Source organism: Calliopsis andreniformis, chromosome 9 (assembly GCF_051401765.1).
Source record: "Calliopsis andreniformis isolate RMS-2024a chromosome 9, iyCalAndr_principal, whole genome shotgun sequence".
NCBI classification, from domain to species: domain Eukaryota; kingdom Metazoa; phylum Arthropoda; class Insecta; order Hymenoptera; family Andrenidae; genus Calliopsis; species Calliopsis andreniformis.
In genome coordinates this window covers 17,405,919-17,420,154 of record NC_135070.1, presented here as the reverse complement: position 1 = coordinate 17,420,154, position 14,236 = coordinate 17,405,919, and the positions used below count along the sequence as shown (strand labels likewise).

The following is a 14,236-nucleotide window of genomic DNA, read 5'->3' as shown; positions in this document are numbered from 1 at the left end:
AATGTTTTACGGTTAAGGGCCCATAAAGCAACAACAGAAGCAGTTCCTTCACGAGAAAAACTCAATATAACTTTAAAACCAAAAATACTGGCTTTAAAAATATTACGTTACATGTGTTATAATTTTTCAAGCAAATAATTGAATATCTAGCAGGTTGCGAGTCGATCACTAGTACTTGAAGCTTTTTCAAGTTAGGCGCATAATTAGGGTAATTACAAGTTACAGGTAATTAACCTTTATTAGACTCTAAAGTTGTCTGAGTAGTTTGTTTCAACGTAACTTCTTGCCTGAAGAATTAAGTAGAACGAGTGAATCAGGATCAGTCACCCTACTCTTCCATGTACCTCATCGGGAGTGACATGCTTTCCGAATTCACTGACATCCAACGTCACTTCTGAAAGTTTGATTTTAGCTCATAAAGGACTATGTCAGTGTGACGGAACGAGGTGGAGTACCATCACCGAACCACTGTTTCACGGTTGTTGATGCGTATATTTGTCTACTGGCTACCAAGTTGTCGATACGTCGGATTACTTGTACTGCGGTGCTAAGCTAACCGTGTGTATTTGTTGAGCCGACCTATATAGGGGCTATCGCATGGATGCCCGTAGGGTCTACACAGTGACACAAAGCAAATTTAGTGTTTGCAATAATACAACTTACACGCCTAATTGATTTATGAATTCCAGCAGGACAACAATACGATAAATCAGCTTCGTTTGATACACATTTCGATATTAACGGGAATTAGCTGGTACGAATTGCTGGTCATGAAACTTGCTCAGCAGGCAGCACGTTATTTATTACAATTTACCATGAAATTGCTGGCTACAATCTAATTTCAATTTATTCGTTTTCCTCGACGTGTGACTATCCTTTTGAGCCAGTATTGTGGCTAATCGTGTTTGGCGATATCGAACTCCGGTGACCGTATCGATGTTGATATTTGATTACAGTTCGACATTAGCGAATATTGAAATGCATAGCAATAGTTTACGGTTCGGGAGATTTGTTGTTCTCGCGGGATATGTATATCCGCCGCAAGCTTGCGGTTGGCATCTATCGTTAAGTACACAGCAGTTGATCATGCGATTATGTTTCATTAGCTGTATTAAATGCCATCTCTTAATGATGCTGGTTTGGCTCTGAGCGCTTTATGCAACACGAATTACATTCAACTTGATTTTCTGAGAAGATACACGATTTATAGGAAAAGCAGCGGACTGTTCCCTTTCCAATCTCGTCTGACTTATCCAGGGGTATTCTACTGGGTCCCTTTATTTCTGAATCGTCAAAGTAAACCCAGTAAATCCTGACTTTTGTCTTATTTGCGAAAGCAACTTGCAGCTGCATCTGTGAAACCCAAACAAGGGATACATAAGATTCAACTGACAAAACATTGCGCATCAAGTATAAAAAGTAATCGTCTAAAAAGTGTAATATATAGACTTTTCAGTCTGACACAGTTAATTATGCGTATAAATGGTACCTCATAGACTACTAAAGCGTAAGGTACGAAAACACTTCTCGATTGCTCATCTACCTACAGAAATCATAAGTACTTCAAGCGATGGCTGGCTGAATTAGACCGATTCTACTTAAACACGGGTACCCTCTTTGCAAGTCCTCTTCCGAACTTGGGATATCCGAGTGTTCTTGCGCTGAACGAAGCCGTTCTCGCTGGCCCCGCTAATTAAAACGATTCAATTCGAAGTTCGCGAAATAACTTACGGCGGGTGGGGTCGGAAGTTTTTAAGCGTTCACTTCCAAGATAATCCTCATCGTGAAGGGTGACGTGCGCGCCTCCGTATACAGTAGGCCAAGTTTGTTGGGTAACTTCAAGCCTCGTCGGTAGGTCAAACGTGTGAGTTTAATAACAAACTTAAATCCACCGGAGCCGGAAGTTTGCGTCATCTTTCCGCTGACCTCTTTCTCTCCGTATACCGTGGCTAGGCAGTAAGGTAGCTGCGCCGATAAATTCTTGGGCGTTGCAGATTTCCTTAAGTCCATTACAAGGCCGAAGGTAATGCTAGCCTCTTATGTCTTCTCATGACTTCCTCTAATAAATATTAGAAATAATGGCGATACAACAGTATTAAATTGTTTTATAAAATGTCGTTTTGTGTTCTTATGTTTATTAAAATGGAAGTCAGTAGTATGTAATCTAATGTCCATGGACTTAAATTATGCTAAGCTTTCAAGCTATAAAAATGTGGAAGAAGTTCAGTATACCTTTTAAAGAGATTTCTGAACATCTTTTTCTAGTTGGAGTATAATGTCGCCATTATTGCATGCACAGTGTCGCTCCACTGACGTCGATCTGTTGGTAAAAAATATTTCTGTTCTTAACCGGAATACATATCTATATGAACGTAGAAAATCTACAGGATTGCCGAGAGGACAATTTATATCCGTTTCTCTCTTTCGCACATCACACTTTTATTCACCAGCAAGTTCATCCCCTGTTTCAAAGACCGTTCCGCTCAACAAACATTCCTTCCGCACGGCAACTTTGAAATCGCGCAAGCTTTCGTCTCTTTGTTTCAACACGCTTCTTTCCAAACGGACACTGAGTCTCAGAAATTACGACCTGAAATTAAATCCGCACCACATCTCTCTTGGGAATTTATTTTTCACCAGATCTAGCTTTCCTCTTTGCAAATCCTCGAGGAATCTGTTTAAAACATAATGCTTCTCAGGGATTTCTTCAGCTGAATCTGTCGGCTATTTGACACCGGAACGCAGTATCTCGAGTGCTCTGGAATATTTTCTCTCACCCACAAGTTTTGATTTACTGGCTGACGGACGTTTGCAAGTTTCAGTATCCCGTAGTCGCTTTGAAAATCACTAAGAACAATTTTCTTCAATTCTGTCCATCAACTTATACTTTTTAGAAATATTCCATAAATATGAAGAATATTTGTTTTCCAAAGTTTTAATAATGTTTCGAAATTTTAAAGTCAGATTACACAATTAAAGTTAGAACACGAGATTTAACGAACGTTGAAAGAAATAAAAATTCTATACGAGTTTTACCACGGAAACTGCGGCAAGTTTTTTCAGCATTTTTGGCCTTTTTCCACGACCTTCGCTAATCAGTTTATGTTTGAAAAAGTTTCCTCCTACGTTTGCTGAAATCCCTCGTGCAATAATGAGAAAACATATTGGAATACGGCGCCGTAGAGGCAACAACGTGGAAAAACACGGTCGAGGAAGATGCATAATGGATACGCAGTTTTTTTCATTTGAATGAATCGATATTGCAATTAAACGAACGCGAATATCGGGAAACGGGGCGGACAAACGGCGCGTCGGCAGCCCAGAAGAAGCCCGCAACGATTCGACTGTAGACTGGATTGCTTTTATCGTTCGAATGTTCGTTTCGTTGGGGCAAGGCGACGGTGCAAAGCAAATGCGTTGAATGATAAAACGCAATCGCGCGTGTGTGAAGGTATTGCTCGTCGATGTATAGAACGTCTTTTTGTGTCGATCGACCATTAGCATATTGGGAGTTATTTTAGCATTGCGGATAACGGAGCGGAAAATCAAGTCGCCGGGGCGCATCGAAAGAGACTAACTAGAGAAATTGTCGTGAAATATCGGTGACCTTAGCTGGGCTTGATTCAACTGGATTTCGAAGGGTGACGAACTCGTAGAAACTTTGCTACCGTGTCGAAAATAATGAAGAGTGAGAGGGGATTGGGAGATTTCGCTTTAGTGAGATTTACTTTTTATCTGATACGATGCCCAGTAGCTGGTTTATCCTATGAGATTACTCACAAAGGATGCATAATATTTATTGCTTGAATGGAGATAGGACGATTGGTACTTTTGTCTGACTAAGAACTAGTAGATTCTACTTCCGTTTCTGTTCTGTACAGGCAAAAGTTGGTGGTATGAGACACAATATTCGAAAGTGTAAAATTTGAAAATTTGAAATTTAAAAGATTTGAAAATTTAAAAATTTGAAATTTGAAAGATTTGAAAATTTAAAAATTTGAAAATTTGAAACTTTAAAAATTTGAAAATTTGATTGATTTATGGCTTATGCTCAGCGTATGCGTCATTTCCAATAGTGTCACATCTGACGCTTTCATTGTTTGTCAATATTTAATTTATTTTTCTCTGTTTTCAATCGTGTTCAATATTATGGCGTACACATGATTCAGATGAAATAAAATGAAAGTAAATAGAAAAGGTGAAATTGAATATCAAGTAGTATATCGTGTCTTTATTGTGCATCGACAGGCGCTTTCAACCGACGTGATTTCGAGATATCTCCGATTTTTGTTATCAGAAAAAGGTAAAAAGAAATACTTAATTCTGTGAGTGTACACTAATTAAAATAACTACAATGTTTTAATTTGAAAGAACAAGAGTTTTCGTTATAATTTATTGAATGAATTCTGTAGAACTTTTTATGTAGATGAATGTTTTGAAAAACTACAGGTCTGCAAAACATGTACTTTTGTTCTGCAAAACATCGTTGAAGTTTATACAGCTGTTTGGAAAAATTACGAGCGTTTCTTTCACTTCGTAAAACATGGATGCAATTATACTTTAGTATGTCTTACGATACGTTGCAAATTATGTGGTAACTAACATGATGCTAGCGAAACTACGAGTAAGCCTTTGTAAAAAATACATAGTTACCATGGTTGTATACAAAACAATATGGGAACTGAATGAAAGCCACATCCAACTTCACCTCATCAATCATCAATGTAAGGTGAACTCGAGGCGTGAGCCATGGAGACGGTTCCAAGTATTACTCTTCATCATCTCTACGAGTTTTGAAGTTCCATACGCAAGTCATATTAATCAATCTACCGTGACTTTTGCCTTACGTGACTTCTTCTTTTGCATTTTATGTTCGCAGAAGTGTCGTTTCTTTCCCGTAAAACGAAGGTTTCATTTTTACTCGAAATAGTTTCCCTGCGTTGACTGGGACGTTAGAGAACTTTTTACGAGTTTAATCTCGTTTGCTTCGACCCTACTTTCTCGCATACGTAATTGTGCAATAATCGTCGTCGATTTGAGCGCCTGCATTTACTTAGAATCATTAACTTTTTATGAAAAGTATGAGAATTGGATTCACGGAAACTTCAATATCGATTATTCCTTTCACTGAGGGCCAATATCGTCCATCACAGTAATTTCAATAAGAAGCGAATGTAGAGGGTAGAGAGCAAAAAGGACTCGAAAAAATCTGGAACAGAAGGGTTTTCAATGCCCGGGACCAAAGTTGTCCAACTTTCAAACATTTTGAGTCTTCCTTTTATGATCCACCCTCGCCTGTCTCGCCAACTTCTCACGAATCTGGCCAATATATTCGAACGATCAGCATCTTTATACCCTTCAACGAAAATGGGAAAAACGGTCGTTGGATTTTGTGGATTCCTTCGTTCGGTATTGTCGTCGTTTGTCTTGAATTATGGACTATTCACACATATCAGTAATTCCATGATTTTGGTGGTTTAAGCAAGGCACACAAGTGTCGAAGATATCAGAGTAATAAAAATAAGTAGAACAAGATCATCCATGAAAAATAAATTTGAATTTCTACATTTCTAATTACACTTCCACGTGATTTCTAAAATTTGGATTATTCCCTTTCAAAGGGTTCAATCTATTCGACATGATTTTAATTAGGAGAGCATCGGAAATCCATTGATGTCATTGCCATGACGAAACTGTTCGAAATAAGCGAATAACTATAGCGAACCATAGATTAGAAATATACAATATACGTGAATCGTCAGGTGTCAATCGAATCGTTGATGAGGAAGTATCATAGAATTGACATCGAACTGATACGTGTGAATAGACCTTTATGCTATCGATGATACGTACGAATGGTCGATGGCGAACCAAGCTCTTCCCACAGATAAATCGGGTCTTGGAAAAATATTCGACGTATAATATCGATGTATCCTTGGAACGAACGACCAGCTGTGAAATACACTTCGCGCGCGAGTTCATCGGATTACTAGGATATTGCGGTCCCAATCAATCGATACGTTCCCGTGAGCAGCTTTCAAATTTACGAGGCTTTTGTAAGTGACGAACGGGGGGTTGTAGAGAAGCGCAGGGGAAGCCGAACGAGGTCGTTAACATATTTCGTGCGCCGAACTCGCTTCCAGGAACTGTTCAACTAGAAATGTAGGCTTTTTCTTATTTAAGGCTGGGAATTTCTTTTATGCTAATACCTGACTAATTTCGCATTTTTGTCAAGCGTGACTGCAGACGAGAGGTCCACAAAAATTGCTACTTTTTGAATCCATTTGCCTCGTTTTTAGCATCGAGGTGCGATTAGGATATTTCGTGAATCTGAATCATTCAGCTCTTTATGCGAATTTTTACTTAGTCATAGCACCATACTTTCAAATATATGAATGAATACTATAGTTATCGAGGAACGTAAGCACTTCTTCATCGTGCAATTTAATTTCCAGAAGCACAGGAAAAACAAGGTTTGTAGAGGGTTGAAGACAACTAACGAGAGCTGGTATTTCAAACATTTCTCTCGCTATTTTGTTGCGTTTATTACGTTCACTGTTTTCACTTTGTCAATGTGTCGCTGTTTCCTGGTGACTTGTTCTCGTTGACGCGACCACCCTATTGGTTTTAACAGAGATTGGCGCCGACGCGAAAGGTGGTTAGGCGTCTCGCCAGAGGCACCACAAAATCCACTTGATCGAATGGTTCGCTGAATCTTCAAATTGATTCCGTGAGTAACCTGCCGTGCAGCAATTCCTGCGGCACAATGCCTCGATGAAGCATTTCCTCCGTCAATGAGATGCTAGTTTCAGTCGTGGAAAATTAAAATTGTATTAGTTCGAAATTCGTACTTGTCAGCGGGTTTTCGACAGACAATTTAGACTTACTGAGCTTAAACACGTTTACTTCGAACGGTGAAGGGAGTACGCTTTGAAGCAATTCAGTTAAATTAATTAATTATTAGAAGTAGACGAACTCCCGTGCGCGCGACGAAATTAAATTGCGATTAAACGTTTGAAATTTGCAGATCAGTTTTCTGTCTATGCAGCGAAGAATTTCTTTAACATGTTAAATAATATATTTTGTCTAATTAAAACTGGAAATAATTTTCGAAATATTACAAGTGTTAAGAGGTTAAATAGCGTGTCTGAGCATAGACAGTATATTTCTACTTAGAGACTCCTTTGAATCTTTCAATGCATTCAATTTTTTGTACTCCCATTAAATGGGCCATCATTTCAAGTATTTACAGAGGAGCTTCACAAAATTGTACAGATTAACTTACGACTGTAATTTAAAGTCCTCCAATTAGTTTCATTCAGTCAATTAGCACATTGCGGCCGCGCCACGAGAAAACGTAAATAAAAAGAGCAAGCAATCTCAAGGCTAGGAATTTAGTTAACGAGGTTCAAGCATTTCGTCTCGTCCTCGGCGCAAAAAAAGGACGTATCGGCAAAGTGACGAGACCCCAGTTCCTTCCGCTCCACTTAATTCGAGTCACAGAATATTCTCTCGAGTTGTACGACGATGCGAAATTTTAAGACTTCACTCTCGTAAAATTTACTTGGAAACGTCCAAGTGTACTCCCTTCGCCAGTCGTATATGTGATCCTATTTCAGTAGTAGGGATCATTAAATTTTAACAGTCTCGACAAGGTTTTATCTTTTCTTCTTCATGAAAAACAATACTGGACTGCGCAATATGCGGTAACTCTACATCCAAAAGCTCGTATTCCAGTTTCTTGAGAAATTCGATGCGATCGGGATAAAAGTCGCGGAGGAAGCAACGGAAGAAGACAGTTCTCGATGATTTCTTACGCTGTCGTGAGCTTTCATTTTATCCAACCAAGTGTTCTTTGATTTGGCGAACTATTGCAAATAAATATTCGCTCCAGTTCGCTCACCTGTCTCTATTAGGAAGAAGGAATCGAACAGACAAGTTTCCCTTTTGCTCTTATCCTTGATCCCATCATTTTCATTGACGTTGTTTTATCTATCTCCACTTCTTCGAAAGAATCGGTTGCAGGCTCGGCTGGCATCCATTTTCTTTTTGTTAGCGACACTGGTAATCCTGTCGTTGCTGGCAGTGGATAAAAAGGTGGTCGGAACAAAGGAGGTATCGCTGTCACATGAACGGGTCGAAAAGTTAGCCGTGTGTGGTGAAACGTATTGTTGTCCGTCGGCAATAGATATAAAGGTTACGAGTCGGATGTTCCGCTGTCTCTGAAAAAGGTTATGGGAAATGATGCGAGCAGACGTCCTCTGTTGTTTCAACCCTGTTTCACGTTCCTTCCCATTTTCCGTCACAATGCCGCATACAGATTTTTTCGGTTTTTGTATAGAGCGGATGGAGTGCATGCCCGACTATTTTTCTGTTTGTAAAGTTTGGCTAACTGAAAGCTGGAATATAGAGCATGCTTGGAAACATCCTTTATTAAAGATTACGATAAAAATACTAAAAAATATCGTCCAATTTAATCCTGGAGACACATTTCCCAGAGGTCAGCAGTTTATAAAACACATACCACAAAAATTACGTACCCTCGTTTCACTTTTCCCTTCTTACCAATTGACGATTTCAATACTGCCTCTAATTTGCATAAATTTCTTAATTACTCGAGCAACTGTTGCCGCAAATGTGTGACAATTCGCATCGTACGCCCATAAATTCGTATTAATTGAACATTTAGCGGTAGTCACGTAGCACATATACGACCGAACCCTTTTTCCTCTGGTCACGTCTGTTCTCCAAGTGGGCAGGTAGTATAGTTTACGTCATTAAGGCAGTGGTTAGAATGCGTTCGGTAATAATACTATCGATTATGGCAAAGCTGAAGTAGTTTGATGTAGTTACAATTTTTGCCTGAACGGTTATAGCGTGCGACTTGGATCGAATTTCCATGCGAAATTAAAAATTCCATCGGTTCGGTTCAATATGTGGAACTCGGTGGAAGCATAAGGATCGCACAGCCAAAGAAGAAGATTTCGCAGTCGAACGATTTTAGGCCGCGGTTTCCATAAGATTTCCGTCGGAATGAAAACCGTTCACGGTTCGCTGCCACTTTGTATTTTCATTCTTCCATGAACGAAGCGGCAGAAGCATCATTCTACTTGGATATTTCTTGAACAGGAAAACGTAGTTCGAACACTTTATGCGGAACTTTTTGATTAAATCGCGCGGTCCGAAGTTGAACAAATACGATCAGGTAAAGGGGTGCATCGAAGCATCGGAAAGCATCACGTATTTCATTTAATAATTTCTTCCTCGAAGTCTCGTAACTTTCGCGTTCCCTACGAAGAGCTTTATTTCCATATTGTACCGTTACTTCACAATTTCCATCAGGAGAAGGAACGCAATTTAATAAATTATTCCCGACACTACATCAAGCTGATCAATGTCTTCTACGGAATGTTGCATAAAAGGTTTAACCTTCGGGATAGAACTGTATACTTCTGTCTACTAAAAGAAGAGACAGAAAAATTTGTGGGTGCAAGGGGAATGGGCTAGTCACTAGTCAGACAACGCCAATCTCGCAGAACGCCAATCTCTGTTTATTCCAAAGTTGTGTTGTTGTCAATTTTGATGGTAAGGTATAATTATGAGACGTAAAACTTGCTTCCTAAATAGAAACGTTCACCACAGAAAAATGTTGCAGTAGAATTATGTTACGATGCTAAAAGACGTTCGGTTACTCTTTACTCAGACAGCTTGGTACGAAGTCTGATTAAGCTTCTGACATGAGTTTATGGGATCAACTTAACTGTATTGTCCATAACTGTCATGATTCGAGACACGTACCTGCGGTATTCGGAACAGTCGAAGGAGATTCGCTACTTGGATGGATGTGACGGAGCTCGCTGCTCCAACCACTCCGCTGATAACTTTTCGCACTGCGGTTTTATTGCAGTGATATTCTGCACCATCTATATTGCTTATTGAACCTGAAACAGAGCAAAATACACATTGATTGTAATCCTTATAATGACATCTATGAAGATACAAGTTTCTCATACAATCAGTACTTTTACTATTATCTAATATTTATTACCCAATAATAATACAAATAATGTTAGTATAAATAGTACTAAATAATGGTATTATTATTAAGGATTATCCACGTTTGAGATCAGTATTTTTAACTGCAGTTTTTCCCTTTAGAAGTACCTATCACTATATCCATTAACTTCTTTCACTGCACCATTACTTTTATTTCTCAAAGACTTCATGATCCTCATCCAATAAGGAATCTCATCCCTCCTTTGTAGTTTTCAACGTTCCACGTGATCGGCTACAGTCATCGTTTAGTCGTCTCATGTATTTTTAAAGAAGCGACAAAGGAGACATTTCGGGTTCGAGTTTCTTGGAGGATTTGGTCGAAGGGCGAAATCCAATTTCAGGGTCTATGTGTACCTTTTCGATACACCAGGAAATGAGGACACAGTCGTGGCTTCTTGCTGTATTGCGTGACGGAACTTCAGATGACTTTTCTTCCTGTGATTTTGGATTCGGCCAAATTACAATTTTACGCTTCGTTTGTATTTCAAGGGGCTTCGAAACGTGACTTTATCTTTTACGTGCTTGTTTAGCTTTTTCTTGTTTCAATGCGACAATGTTTCTCGCAAAATGAAGGACACCCAAGTTACATATACAATACTTTGTTCTAATTTCGTTTTCGGGGAATTTTCAAATGGTTTCATTTCAGACATTTTCCAATCATCTCACGTTTCCTCTTTTCTTTATTTTATGGTAATCGAATACTATAAGTTTGTCTTATGATCCCTTAATTATCTCCTCCGTGGTTTCTTCCAGTAGTGAATTGTTAAAATGCGAACTGTGAATGGGTAAAACGATAAGACTAAATGGTATGTACTCTAAAGTTTCAAGAATATTTAAAGCATTACGCGATCCTGTATAGTAACGAGTTGATTTGCATAACCTTCCGAAGTTCCATAAGTAGGAAGAATGGTACCTCTTGGAATATTATCAGAATGGTGTGTACTTTATAAGAAAGTTCAGCAGAATTTATAATAAAAATCAGCGGTTCCCTCTTTTTTAAATATATATTTAAGGCATCGATAATTCCTGCGGTTCTTAATGTGAAAGCCTGCTCATTTTGCAGCGAGAAATGAAATCCTCAATTACACGCTAATTAGCCGTTGGTTTCACGGTAATTTTTCTTCGCTTTGAAGTTTGGCTTTGAATTCGCGACTACTTTATATTTTTCTTGTTTGCCTCTTCTGCATCCTCTGTTTACTTCCACGAGGCGGAGTTCATTTTCACGTATGATTTAAAATACTTAGAGTTTGTAAAATGTGGAATGCATTGAATATCGAAGGCATTCATTAAACAAAACTTCTTAATGGATGTCTGTAGTCATGCGAAGTAAATACATTCATACTAGCGAAAGAATAATTTCACTGGAATGATTAGCCAGCCCCATTATAATCCTGCTTCTCGACTGATTGATAAGCGCTGTTCCCGGTGGAAGCGACGGAGATTAATTAAAGCTCTCCATTAAATAAAGTTGCGAGCTATTCCGGAGATATAATTACTTTTGTGCGAGCAATTGAAGAATAAAGTATTACGTTAAGAGCCGCTTTGATTCATTAAGTCTTTATGCAGTAATTATACGAAAATTCATACAAAATCGTTGAAACGGTGAATCAATCGTTGAAAGGGTCAAATAAATCATCAAATTTAAAAAATTGATGAGTCCATTAAAGAAATTCTGATAAATCCCAGAATAGTGTCAAATTTATATGTTTCTAAAAAGCTGGGTATTAAATACGAGCGAGCGATGGACTAAATTAAAAAATTCATGTCTGAAAAACGTATTGATATTGTACGTCGATCGTGACGCTTTCGATGCGCTAAATGTAGAAGAGAATTTATCGATTACCGAAGGATTCGCAGTGTAAATGAATTAATTGAGGACATGAAAACTTCATAGCGTCGCATGGGGAGAAGGGAAATGATAAAGGCAGCTTTCATCCGGTATTCAACTCGCGCGCAGTGTTTCATGCCGATGGTCGATCGCTGTCGATGGTGCGGTTCGATGGCGCGTCCTCAAATTAATATGGTAATGAGCTTGATTTATGGCCGGTGCAAATTGTTTCGTTATTGCGCCGGTTATTTCGGATCGATTAATCAGTTTATGGTAATGACGGGCCCTGTTCCGCGAAACGAGCTGGTGCACCGACAAAGAACAAACGGGATAAACCGATAAAGACTCTCATCCGCCTCATCGGCACTCTGGTATTGCCCGTGAAATAAATTGCTTTTTAACTACTTTTGTTTCCACTCTTTATCGAGTTGGAAATTTATTCGAACTTCCTATCTGGTTGGAAATTTTTATGAGCTCTCGCTGGACCGAGAGAAGGAACGGAAAGATTAAACGCCTTGGGGAATTAAACGACTAATTTCTGGTCTACAGGCTGTTGCTCTGTATAAGTCTCACTTAGTCAGCACGTTCATAATACTTAAGCTGCTTGTAAAGGTGGTCGCATAAAAAATAGTAGATTTACGTGTCATCTTTCTCGTCAGAGAGAACGTTAACGAGGTTACAGACCTTTGGAAACATTATCTGGATGCCTCACTTACTGCTGAACATTTTTCCTACTTTTAATGACAAACGAAATAAACTGGGAGTCTTATTACCAGCGTATCTTTTTCTATGCTACAATTTCCCTGGAAAAAGCAGTGTTCCTTTTCACAAAAGTAGCAGAGCCAGCAGTCTCAGGAAACTTCCTCTCGCGATTTAATTTGCCAAGTCTGCAGCGATCGCCTTTGTTAATCCGATAATGAGAATCAATCCCATTTCTCTAGATTCTCAGCATAATTGCACAGATCGTAAATGGGGGCTGCAGTAAACGATCTTTGTCAATTCCGCGCTCTGAATAAAAGTCGACGTTTTACATTCGTTTATTTGCTCCATACATCGGTTGGCACACTTTCGTATGTTACAGTAGCACCTGTTGAATCGGCCCAGCCTCTATACCTAACCCAACTATCCGCACTATGACGAGGAAGCAAATCGTGGATGGAAGAACGTTGAATCCTCTTCGTAATTTATGACGTTATGCTAAACTTTCGAGCTGCACTAGTTGTGCACTGTTTTCCTCATGACATTCATTTACGGCGTCGAAATAGCTCGTGATATTCCACACTCGTGTGCTGCGAAGCGTAGCAATTATATTATCCTATTGAAAAGTTTGTTATACTCTAATTGCGAAAATTAGGAAAAGAAGAATCTTTTTTAGCCACTTGTAGCATTACGTAATATTTTCTATAGAATGTTTTGATAGTTTTATTACGTAAAATATAGAGAGATTAATAACAAACGTATAAAGTTTCAGAGCATATGTATATTAGAAAATGAAATTAATCTTATTGATAGTTAACAAATTAACATGGTTTCTGTCGAGCAAGAACCGTGTCAAGTACCATCAGAGTGGTATTGAAAATTCAATTAGCTTTCCTTCATTTTATTTTTTACAATTTTTGCTCGTTAAGAGACTCAAGTATCGGGGTTGAAACTCCAACACGAAATTCTTCGCGTTTCTGTAACTCAAGTGAGTGACAGGTTTTAGAAGCTCGGGAAACTTTACCAGCAAGTTCGCGAAACTGCGTTGTTCGAGCCATGCTCTCCATACTTCAAATTCTTCATACTGCAGAAACAAAGGCTTGCGTTGGAGATATCTGGGATATATATGTACCTAAATTAACGAGGCTTCCGAACAGATTAAAACTGGACGAAACTTTTGAACGTTCCATCCACGTCTAATAATCCTCCAAGCGTCCTTCGTGAACTCGGCATTAATTCATCGTAGTGAATGGCTGACCTTCGTTGCTGTATAGTTTCAGCTTCCCTTGGACGCTTGGCTAATTCCTTGCAAATCGCTCGGCTTAAAACTGCAGCTTCCGCGGAAAGATAAGAACTGGGGACTTTGATAAATGAACCTTTTCATTGTTGAACTCCTTCGATAGATCTCTTCTCGCAATCTTTGATACTAATCCAATCATCATTCATCCCATGTACATTTTGCCGAGGTGCTAAAACTAGCGTGATTCAAAAACTTGCAAATATAAAAAATCATATTGAAAAAATGTTCAATTTTTGTTACACCTCATACATGGACTTATCACACATTCTGTTCTGTAACCTTTACCTCAGTTCTACAAAATGAAGTGGAACTCATAAACGTCCAGACGTCCCTTCGTCCTTTGCCTTCATTCG

At 38.8% G+C, this 14,236-nt stretch overlaps 1 protein-coding gene across 2 annotated transcripts in view; it reads right to left on the bottom strand.

Annotated features, from left to right (window-relative positions):
- Glurb (metabotropic glutamate receptor B) overlaps positions 1-14,236 on the bottom strand; it is a 114,419-nt gene that overhangs the window by 24,096 nt on the left and 76,087 nt on the right. For both annotated transcript variants that reach the window (XM_076384605.1, XM_076384606.1), the window contains exon 2: positions 9,799-9,941. In XM_076384605.1, coding sequence (XP_076240720.1) covers positions 9,799-9,941 — 143 coding nt within the window. The remainder of the gene's footprint in view (positions 1-9,798; positions 9,942-14,236) is intronic.